This window comes from Benincasa hispida, chromosome 1 (genome assembly GCF_027475165.1).
Source record: "Benincasa hispida cultivar pf3 chromosome 1, pf3_genome.v1.1, whole genome shotgun sequence".
NCBI classification, from domain to species: Eukaryota; Viridiplantae; Streptophyta; class Magnoliopsida; order Cucurbitales; family Cucurbitaceae; genus Benincasa; species Benincasa hispida.
The window spans coordinates 743281-755239 of record NC_143478.1 but is presented as its reverse complement, the minus strand read 5'-3'; the positions used below and the strand labels follow the sequence as shown (position 1 = coordinate 755239).

Genomic DNA, 11959 nt, shown 5'->3' with positions numbered 1-11959 from the left:
AGAGGAAGGGCATAGAATAAATTTGATTATGAATCATTATTTTGTTATAAGCACTTCCAATTAATATCGATTTTATCAAATGCAAAGTTAAATACCCATTAGTTATTGAAAGTGCCTTTATGATAAAGAAAATTTAAATGTTGATATCCTTTTTATTCTCTGGGTCATAGTTCATTTTCTCTATTAACAATCTATGGGTGGTCAAATTGGAAGTCAAAGTCAACACCAAATGAAGTAAGTATGCAAGAAAAAAAATTCATAGGAAAAAAAAAAGCTCATGCCCTATGTTATAAGGCATCAAACATTTGACCATTTTTTTTTTTTTTTTTTGGAGTATGATGAATTTCAATAGAAGTAATCATTTTCATGGCATTTAAAAGCTTTGATCTTTCATTGATATATACCAATATGGTAATAATATCATAGAAATTGTAATAAGTAATACCTAATCCATTCAACAAAATGATCATTTTTCTTCTTAATCATGTGAAATAGAAAATTGGCAATGTCAACATGTGAGTGAAAAATTGAATGGCTTTTCAATCAAAGGATATAATACCTCAACCAATTAAACTATGTTCAAGTTGACAAACATGAACAATTACATCTTCCTTTTTATCCTCTCTTCAAATACATGCTAAAGGATAAAGAGATTAGATGCTGACAATTTAATAAACTAATACTTTGATGAGAATCTATTTCCTCTTAAATGAGTTTATGATGGAGCAAATATTTTAAGTATTCCAAAGTGTAATTATTCATTCCAAGAACTAAATTCAGTTGAAGACTATTGTACAACACATGGTAGGCTTGGCTTATGCTCCACTTTATAACTGATAACAGACTGTTGAAAGAGCACCATAGAATCAAAGAAAGCAACCTCCCACCACCTCACATTCTGTTTCCACACATACACATGGCTTCCAACCCCTCTCTTTCTTTCCTCAATACAGGTAGCAATTAGAGAGAAAATTTAAGATTTGAAGAGAAGGCATTACATCTGATTAATATGTTATGCGATTTGTTAGTTCGACTAAATGTCAAGTGAGTAAGTTGAACCTTTAGGGATTGTTTCGTAAGCAATCTGAAAACAAAATTGGATCTAATAAAAATATGGTTCTATGCTTCATATTTCGCAAAATAAGAACCAAACTGAAATTAAGGTAAAATATAAGTACTAAAGATATAATTTAATCTAAACAATTATACTATATGCATCCAACTATTAATGTCGATTTTATTAAGATAGACATGACAACTTTAAATAAACAAGACTTTTCAAAAACTAGCAACATAACACAAGACAACCTAATAATAATACAACTATCACTTATATAACTGGGGGATAGAATTTAAATGACAATTATGTCCTAGTCTTAACAGATGGACATTAGGTAAATGGGGACTCCCAAATGAACAGATCAGAAAATGATACCATAAAAACAGTGGACAGTATTAATTTCCATCGTTGGATGATGGAAAAACAAATAGGGAAGAGCATGTGAGTTGGGCCCATTTGGGTACTACTTGGTAGTAGGGACTACAAATGGAAATCCGTACTATAATGGGCCCATTTCCATTTCTGGGCCCAAAAGTTATCCCAAATGGATATGTACAAGGAGACACTAAGTAGAAGAAGGATAAATTTTCCCTTTCAGTGGCAAATACAACTCCTCAGCTTCAGACATGCACTTAAAAGATGCTGAGTTGATGTTTCCCCATTCCCTCCTAACCTCTCTTAATTTTTTCTCTCAATTCATTGCATTGAAAGCAAGATATGCTTTTTATAACTATTGTTGTTTTTTCTTCTACTTCTTATCCATCTTCTAATCCATCATTCATGCATAAATAACAATTATTGTTACAATTTAGAATGGAAGAACTATTCTCATATATCACATCTAACACAGTGTGGTTTCTAAATTGGAATATTTTAGAAGAGCATTAAAGTCAAATACCCATCATGGCATTGTGGCTTTCAAGCTCCAACAACCAGCACAGAAAATTCTAGTTATCAACACTGCTGCAAAAAGCTTGCAAATAGTTTGTTATGGCAAGACAAGATAGAGAGAACCTTTAGTCTTGGATCTGGTAGGTGTAATTAGCTTCAGCAAAGTGAGATTTCACCAGTGCAAGAGCACGGTAGCGATGAGATATCTTGTTCTTTTCTTCCTTGGACATTTCAGCATACCTGCAAAATAAAGTCCAATGGTCAGAAATATGTTATAGACCTTTTATTTATAACTTTGATCGTATTTGTTGTAGTATGATTCTACAATGATAGATAGATAAAGCTTACGTTTGGTCACAGCCATCAGGTTGAAAAATTGGATCCCAACCAAAATCATTAGGGCCCCTCGGACGAACAATTTTTCCCTAATAGAGCAAGTAACGAGGACAATTTTTTAGTGGAACACCGAATGAATCCCAGAGAAGTCATTTTCATACAGTTATTTTGAGAACAAAATTTTCTGGGATCAATAATGAGTGAGAAACTAGACGAATATGTATAAGAAGAAAAGAAATAGAATGAGGAGTCCAATACAAGTGATTGATCTATAGCTTCCTGTGTTGGACAAAGGAATTAGAGTTCACTTCATTGTTGGTCACTACAACTTCTTGACTGCCATTACACCCTTGGAACTGGAAGGGTCTAAGGCAACGCTTACACAACCACTTAATTTAAAGTGACCTCAACCATCTGAATAGCTTCTTCTTCTCCTTCTCGCCCTGCTTTACTAACTTCCCCTTTATCGGAATCCATTTGATCATCCCATTTGTTCTTACACTAATGTCCAAAATTATTTCCAACCACAGACTTCTATGTATGTCCCTACAACCAGAATTTACACTGAACTCCTGAATTAAACCCTTTAGAAGCATAAACTCACCAAGTTGTGCAATCTTTGGATGGTCAATTGATCGCTACTTACAAAACTGGCATTTCTAGCCTTCACACTACTCTCCGACATTAATGTTTCCTTCCATTTTCAATTTTTCCTTAATTACACTCCTCTCTATCGTAATAATACTCAAACAACTTTTATTCTTTCTGAACCAAGCTAAAGGGCATTGATATATCATTCCCAGACCCAATGTAAAATTCACTATCTCGTGAACTAAACTAATGATTCGTAACTTCTGTTATTAAATCTCTCGATCATGATAGTTGATTTAACGAAGGAAGAGAGATTTTCATCTTCCTCCTTTTTCTGTTTGCATTTAAATTTATCTCCAAAAGGATTCTTCTATAGGGAACAACTACAAACTCACACAATAAGAAACTAAGGGCTTGTTTGGGGGTGGATCTTGAAATTGTTAAAGATCATTTTATCATATTCATAATTATTCCAAAACATGCTATTTAATTATGCAAAATCAATTTTGACCGTACGAATATCAGTTTAAAAATGCAAAACAAACACTAAATTGATTTTTAATAATTAAACGTACGTTTTGGAGTGATTTCCACGTGAAAAGTGTGATCTTTAATCATTACAAAATCACTTTCGAACATTTCTAAACAATATCTTATTTAAAGAAGGGGAGAAAGAAAGGTGTAGTTAAGGAATTTTATTCAAATAAATGTAGGGAATATTGTTAAGATATGGAGTGATTATAAAAGGAAACTAGATTGAAGGAGTTATTGTTGAAAATAGGGTTATTAACCTAGGGGCGTTTATGAAATTGTGTAGACCCCTAGGGTTTCCGACTGTCTATTTATATGGTATGTCCCTATGTATTCAGTGTATCATATTAGAATAATAAGAAAAGTCTCTATATCGTGGTTTTTCTCCCTGTATTAGGGTTTCCACGTAACTGTGTTGTTATTCTCTTCCCTACTTTTTATTTTTTACATGGTATCAGAGCTCGAGGACGAAACCCTAGCCGTTATGGAAGAGAACCAACCGCAGTCATCTTCTACTGATGGATCTTTGAGTTTTGATATGAAAACTGCTATCCGAGCGGCTGTGAAGGAGTGTTTTCAAGCAGCCCTACCGGAGTTACTTTCTGCCATCCAGTTGCAGTCGACGGAGAGCCGTCGTCAGTAGGAGCCGCCGCACCAGGCAGAAGCGCCGATCGGGCTCCTCTGCGCTGAACCCAGCCGAACCCTTGAAGGACAGATAGATCCAGTCGCGATCGGGCTCTTCCGTGTTGAACCCAGACAAACCCTCGAAGGGCAGACTTCCGCGCCGGTCGTTTTCGCGCAGTCGCAGCCCTCCAGACCTTCAATGACTTCCGCACCGATCGATTTCGCATCGGCCTACTCTTCCATGATAGGTCCGTTCGATCTGCAAGGAGTGACGTCGAACACGACTGATTCTGCCCCAAGTGTGTTCGACCAACGACGAGCCGGCAGCCATCTCGAGCAGTCCAGCCGGTTGGGGTCTTCACATATGCCGACGAACTCCTTCCAGCCGACAGTGGCGGCCCCATTTCCAGCCGCTTGTAGTTCGAGCTATTACCCAGACAATGTGAGACAACGGTTGGCTTATCTGCAACAACAGATTTCAAATTTAGATACGATGTTTGACGCAAATCCCCATCCGGTTCAACCAGTTTATTCAGAGAATCTAGTAAACTCGTTCCCTATTTTGCCAAATGTTTCTTATTTATCTGGTTCGATGGGCAATTCTGCAGGATTTCTTGTAGGGGAAAAATTAAATGACCAGAATTATTTCTCTTGGTCCCAATCAATCCGAATGACCTTGGAAGGGCGTCACAAATTTGGGTACTTGACAGGGGAAATTCCAAAGCCAGCACCAAGCGATCCACAAGAACGAATCTGGAAAGGAGAAGACTCGTTGTTATGCTCTGTTTTGGTGAATAGTATGGAACCTCAAATTGAAAGACCACTATTATACGCTGCAACTGCCAAGGATATCTGGGAGGCAGCGCAAGATTTATACTCAAAAAGACAGAATGCCTCTCGACTATATACACTCCACAAACAGGTCCATGAATGCAAACAAGGATCCATGGATGTTACTTCTTATTTTAACAAACTATCAATGTTGTGGCAAGAGATGGATCTGTGTCGAGAGATTTTCTGGAACTGTGCACAAGATGGGGCCCAATACTTGAAAATCGAAGAGGCAGACCGTGTTTATGTGTTCTTGGCTGGATTAAATCCTAAATTTGATGGTGTTCGTGGTTGGATATTGGGCCAACGCCCGATTCCTTCACTCAAAGAAGTCTGCTCTGAAATACGGCTGGAAGAGGATCGGTCGTGCGCCATGAATAATCCCATTCCTACAACCGATGCAGCCACCTTCGTTGCAAAGTCGTCCAGTGCTAATGGCGATAAAAAACCCCCACTTGTACGTGAACTTGTAAGAAGCTCTGGCACACAAAGGACCGGTGTTGGAAATTGCACGAGAAACCTCCAAACAGCAGGCGACGACAATCTCATGACAAATCTAATACTGGTCGTGCCCTGGTAAGTGACTCAGCAGATGAACAGACTCAGAAACAGTCTTCTGTTGATAGTAAGAACAACTTGAGTATGGTTGGGGTAAGTGCTATTGCACAGTCAGGTATTTCCCTTCATTTTGCCTTATTAGTATAAATGGTAAAAAAAACCATGGATTGTTGACTCAGGGGCCACAGATCATCTTACGAGTTCTTCAGAATTGTTTATGTCATATAACCCAAGTGCTGGAAATGAGCGTATTCGCATTGCAGACGGGTCGTTTGCCCCTGTTGCGGGGAAAGGCCATATCTCCCTGTTTGACGGTTTAATTTTGTGTGATACTTTACATGTGCCTAAAATCACTTATAATTTGTTGTCTGTCAGTAAAATTACAAGGGATTTGAAGTGTAAGGAAATTTTCTCATCTGATTCCGTTTTGTTTCAGGATCTGAAATCGGGGATGACGATTGGCACTGCCCGACACGATAAGGGACTCTACTTCCTTTCTGAAGAAGTTTCCTCTAGAGATAATCATCAAGCTGGGTTTATGTCGGTAAATTTTTCTGTTTCCGAAAATGACTTTATGTTGTGGCATTTCCGTTTAGGACATCCAAATTTTCAATATATGAAATATTTGTTTCCGCATTTATTTCGCAATGTTAATACTTCTTTAAATTGTGATGTGTGTATTCGTGTCAAGCAAAGTCGTGTTTCTTTCCGGTCCTAGCCTTACAAACCCTCGAGTCCTTTTTCCCTTGTTCATAGTGATGTATGAGGCCCCTCATCGATTACCACTTCCACTGGAAAACGGTGGCTTGTCACATTTATAGACGATCACACCCACCTTACCTGGGTCTTCCTCCTCACTGACAAATCTGAGGTGTCATCTATTTTCCAATAATTTTATACAACTGTCAAAACTCAGTTCAAAACAAAGATTGGAATTTTACGAAATGATAATGGGCGAGAATTCTTCAATGCCTCCTTCAGGGACTTTCTTGTTTCTAAGGGTATTGTCCACCAGAGCTCGTGTGCTTACACTCCGCAACAAAATGGAGTTGCTGAGCGGAAAAATCGTCATCTGGTTGAAGTAGCCCGATCTCTTATGTTATCTGCCACTCTTCCGTCATACCTGTGGGGGGATGCCCTCTCGTATTCTTAATCTTCATACTCCTTTAGAATTGTTTAAAGAGTCTTTCCCAACCACTCGATTAATCTCCGATGTTCCTCTTCAGGTTTTTTGTTGTGTTGCCTTTGTTCACTCCCATGGTCCAAACCGCACAAAATTTACTCCTCGTACTCAGAAGTGTGTCTTTGTTGGATATCCACTTCATCAACGTGGATATAAGTGCTATCACCCGTCATCTCATAAGTACTATGTCTCAATGGATGTCACCTTCCTCGAGCATCAGTCGTTTTTCCCTGTTAGTCATCTTCAAGGGGAGAACATGAATGAAGAGACTAACTGGTCATCTTATGCTATTCCCTTAGAGTCAGCTCCCATTCAAACCTTGTCTAAACCTAGTTCTGAGCATGACAGTCTGGTCCTTCCTACCAACCAAGTTCCTTGGAAAACTTACTATAGGAAGAATCTCAGGAAGGAAGCAGTGTCACCTATCGAGCCAGAACCACCGGCTCCAGTACATGAGTCAGACCCGCCATCAGATCCAGGTACGTACATTCTTGAAATTAATGATGTTGATGTATGTATGGAGACTGATGAATGCAGGCAAGACAAGAGAGAATGAAGTAGTAATACTGAAAGAATAGCAGAAGAGGAGACAGCAGAGAATGAAATGATTCTTGCTAATGATGATGTGGAGGATACTATTGAAGTCTCTGATACACAAATAGTCGATCATGATGAGGAGCCTGGAGAATTGAAAGAACGTGATGCATCGCTTGATGTTCCTATAGCTCTGAGGAAAGGCACTCGTTCATGTACTAAATACCCTATGCATAGTTACATGACGTATAGTAATCTGGCAACCGAGTTCAAAGCATTCACAACTAGTTTGGACACTGAGATGGTTCCAAATGACATAAGTGATGCAATGGAAAAACCAGAATGGCGGTTTGCTGTTATGGAAGAAATGAGAGCTCTCGAGAAGAATGGAACTTGGGAACAGGTGGCTCTGCCTGAAAGGCACAAGACAGTTGGACGTAAATGGGTGTTTACAATAAAATATAAGTCAAATGGGACGATTGACCGGTACAAGGTTAGACTCGTTGCAAGAGGCTTTACTCAGACCTATGGAATAGATTATTCTGAAACTTTTTCTCCTGTGGCCAAACTTAACACTATTCGAGTGCTCTTGTCAGTTGCTGTAAATAAGGATTGGTCCCTACACCAATTTGATGTTAAAAATGTTTTTTTGAATGGGGAACTTGAAGAGGAAGTCTATATGAGTCCTCCTCCTGGGTTCGAGAGTCAATTCAAAAACAAGGTGTGTAGATTGAGAAAGTCGTTATACGGATTGAAACAGTCTCCAATGGCCTGGTTTGACAAGTTCACAACTTTTGTGAAAGCACAGGGGTATGTTCAGGGGCATTTTGATCACACTCTTTTTATAAAAAGATCAACATCAGGGAAGATAGTTGTTCTTATTGTCTACGTTGATGACATTGTTTTATCTGGGGATGATGATGCAGAGATCATGAGGCTCAAAACAAAGATGGCCGGAGAATTTGAAATTAAAGACCTCGGGAAGCTAAGATAGTTTCTAGGAATGGAAGTGACTCGCTCAAAAGAAGGTATATCAGTCTCTCAACAAAAATATACTCTGGACTTACTATAGGAAACGAGCATGACTGGGTGTAAACCTGTTGACACACCAGTAGAGTATAATGCGAAGCCAGTAATAAGAATGATAGAATTCCTGTTAATAAAGAAAGGTATCGGCAGTTAGTCGGGAAGTTGATCTACTTGTCTCACACAAGACCAGATATTTTGTATGCAGTAGGTGTTGTCAATCAGTTTATGCAAGCTCCATGTGAGGATCATATGACAGCAGTTGAACGTATCCTCCGGTACCTGAAAGGAACTCCTGGCAAAGGTCTAATGTTCAGAAAGACTAATAAACGATCTCTTGAAGCCTACGCTGATTCTGACTGGGCAGGGTTTGTTGTTGATAGAAAATCGACGTCTGGATACTGTACGTTTGTCTAGGGTAATCTAGTCACCTGGAGAAGTAAGAAACAAGGAGTTGTTGCTAGAAGTAGTGTTAAGGCTGAGTATAGGGCCATGAGTCTGGGGATTTGTGAAGAAATTTGGTTGAAGAAAGTGTTATCAGATCTCCAACAAGATAATGAGCTTCCGATGAAATTGTTTTGTGACAATAAAGTTGCCATCAATATTGCAAATAACCCGGTTCAACATGACAGAACTAAACACGTAGAGATAGACATTTCAGTAAGGAGAGGTGGGACAATGAAAACATATGCATCCCTTATATTCCTTCAAATCAACAAGTTACTGATGTACTTACAAAAGGGTTACTAAGACAAAGCTTTGATTATTGTGTAAGCAAGTTGGGCCTTGTCGATATTTATGCTCCAACTTGAGGGAGAGTGTTGAAAATAGAGTTATTAACCTAGGGGCATTTATGTAATTGTGTAGACCCCTAGGGTTTCCTACTGTCTATTTATACAGTGTGTCCCTATGTATTCAGTGTATCAGATTAAAATAATAAGAAAAGTCTCTATATCGTGGTTTTTCTCCCTGTAAAAAGGTTTTCACGTAACTGTGTTGTTATTCTCTTCCCTACTTTTTATTTTTAACAGTTATATCTTTTTATTTGAATAAGAAACAATTTCATGAAATAATAAGAGGGGAGACTCAGTGAGGGAATTATGGAGGAGATATCTTCCAAGTAGGGCTATGGAAGAGAACTAAGCCTCTCAAATGAGGATACGTAATTTTTTCATCTTTTACAAGCAATTTTAATAGAGTATTTCCTTTGAATTTCTGGTGCCTATCAGTTTTCCATACAAAAGGGTATATAGTGGTCCCCCATATAAAAGGATATGCTTTCCAGCAAAAGAAATAAGTGATCTGAAGTAACTCAAAGATTAAATTTACAATAAAAATAACCAAACTTGAAATGAAATGGTTCGTATTGAGATAATTAAATAACCGATTGGAGAAAAGATTGCTTAGCACTTTTTTTCTTTTTCCTTTTTTTCTTGATAAGCATTGCTCAGCATATTGTTAGGTAGGAAATTGTACATACCGGAGTTTTTCCCACAAATGTGATGGGTTCAGATTCAGGCCCAAGAGAAAATGAAAAGATGCATGAAGCATATGCTGACTTGTCCTCATATGCCATTAACAAATTATTCAGACCTGAAAAAGAGGGATGCAAGCAACATTTAGTTGCAATGACCAGCATATATCACTGCCACTAGGAAAAATGATAAAGGGAAAAGCTAGTATGATGACGAGTACAACCTTCATGACCAATCTTCTCCAAGAACCACTTGCTGCTCAATTAAAGCCACCAGATGATTAGATACGCATCTTATGCAAACTCAAATGAGATCCATGCGAAAACAAACATGGATAGATCTCAATGAGTTCTGTTAAATTAAAAATTGGAGAAAAAAGCAGAGATAAGTTTGTATAAAAGCAGAAAATTCTATTTGAAAAATTAAGGACATCAAATTCTACTCCTCCTTCAAGGATGTGCCATCCTTGGACAGTAAAAGGCCCTTTTTTACCTTCAAATAATATGGATCCTTCAATCGAATTCTTCTATAACTTTATTAAAACACACACACGCACACGCATATATATAAATGTCAATGATAACATAGTTATGGTTCAATAATATGTAAATAACTAATGAAACTTCACCTCAGAGGGGACGTTGATAATGTAGCAACTTACATGTATGGCCCTGAAACAGAGACAGATAACCGTGTCAATCATCTAAACATCTACCACTTGGGATGAGAGGAGGTTGTCAAAAATGAAAAACATTGAATACCAGGAAGACCCTTCAAAGCATTGAAGCAGAGGCATGTATCTTCCACCAGAACCGGCCCATTAACCTTCCAATTAGCAAACCCGGTAACTCCAAATCAGTCAACTCCTCTCTTTTGTTTTGATTCATATGAAATGATTCTTAATCGAACGACAAAATGTAGAAGAAAGTGCACCTGGATAGCAGCCAACCGAGCCTTCTCTTTCGATATATCTTCTGGTTCGCCTTGCAACTCCGGCACTGTTTATAATGAGTTAAAAACCAAACAACAACGACAAACAAGTAGGTAAAAGATCGAAAATTCGGATTAAGTGAAAGAGATGGAGAGTTTACAATCAAGCTTGAGAGACCGAAAAGGAACAGAGTTGCCCAATATTGCTCGAACTTCCTCGAGCTTCTTGACATTGCCGGTGACAAATGTCACCGGCCGAGGAAGCACCAATCCAATTCTTGTTGCCATTCTGCTTCGGATTTCTGTGATTCCCGGTCACGCGATTGGGTCGAACTCCAAGAACAAATTGTTCGGTTCACTCCGAAGGGCGCCAATTCTTAAACCCTAATGTGGGACTAGGCTTATACTTCATATGTGATAAAAAAAAATAATAATAATAAAATAAAATCAGTAACAGACACATAGATTCTTCCAAAATATGTATTTAACACGTGTCAAATCTATATTTCCACTGACACGTCATTTGACGTAACTATCTCTATATGTAAGAAAAAAAATAGGTAACTCATCTAATTTTTTCCAATCTAAAATTAGGCAATCTAAAATAAATAACGGACCAAACCCTAGACTAGAACCATCTAATCTCCATCTTCACATTTGAGTCCTCACAAAGTGCATCAAAATATAAATCATTTGGATATTTTAACGATAAGTTATTCGTTTATTTTCATACTTCTCCCTCTAATCTTCTTTTTCTTTGCAATATGAGTCACTTTTCTATTGCATTTTATTAACTATTGTACTTCAAAATATTAGATGTTGCTTTGTTTAATTGTTTTTCAGTGTTTGTATTCTATTTTGTGCTATTGGTATTAACTTGTATGCTAAATTTATCTATATCCTATATTTTTTTAAAGAAAAAGAAAATGTATCTTCAACATATCAGTATCCCGTTTTTTATAAATATATATATAAAAAAAATGACGCATCCTTAGACGTATCCGTATCTTACTTTTTTAGAAATTGACGAATCGCCGTATCCGATCGTATCCGTATCGTGTAGCCATATCTGTGTCTATGCTTCATAGGACGAGGGTTTTTCAACCTATATTTTTAATAGTTTGAGTGGTTATGGTCGTTTTTATCAAACTTCTCTAGCATCATTATTTAATAAATTTTATTAGTTAATGATGCTTCAATAAAAAATAATAATAAATTTATAAAAATAAAAATAAAAAAGTTATTTTCAAATATTGAAAAATGAGTCGACTTATTTACAAATATAGTAAAATATCACTTTCTATCACATTGGCTATATTTAAAAATATTTTCAGCAATTTTATTATTTAAAATAATTTTAAAAAAAAATAGACAAACACTAAGCAAGCA

The 11959-nt window shown here is 37.3% G+C and overlaps 1 protein-coding gene across 2 annotated transcripts; it reads right to left on the bottom strand.

Annotated features, from left to right (window-relative positions):
* Nucleotides 1–732: 732 nt before the first annotated feature.
* LOC120091077 (Inosine triphosphate pyrophosphatase family protein) lies at nt 733–11029 on the bottom strand. Of its 2 annotated transcripts, XM_039048914.2 has the most exons (9): nt 10732–11029; nt 10574–10638; nt 10402–10465; nt 10302–10311; nt 9864–9895; nt 9646–9758; nt 2300–2376; nt 2075–2191; nt 733–1084 (listed from the first exon to the last, which is right to left on the bottom strand). In XM_039048914.2, exons 1-8 carry the CDS (start codon nt 10856–10858, stop codon nt 2077–2079), a joined length of 603 nt encoding a protein of 200 aa, XP_038904842.1. In that variant the 5' UTR covers nt 10859–11029; the 3' UTR covers nt 733–1084; nt 2075–2076. The 2 variants fall into 2 exon arrangements, with proteins under 2 accessions (XP_038904842.1, XP_038904834.1); XM_039048906.2 differs by lacking the exon at nt 733–1084 and having other exon boundaries at nt 1765–2191.
* Nucleotides 11030–11959: the final 930 nt, after the last annotated feature.

Bases quoted from the DNA above. Each gene is read 5' to 3' on its own strand.
- LOC120091077 (XM_039048914.2), bottom strand. From the start codon at position 10,858: ATGGCAACAAGAATTGGATTGGTGCTTCCTCGGCCGGTGACATTTGTC. The intron at 10,639-10,731 runs GTAAACTCTCCA...CATTATAAACAG, and splicing joins TCGGTCTCTCAAGCTTGATT to TGCCGGAGTTGCAAGGCGAA. The intron at 2,377-9,645 runs GTATGTACAATT...TTGCTCTATTAG, and splicing joins CATTTGTGGGAAAAACTCCG to GGAAAAATTGTTCGTCCGAG.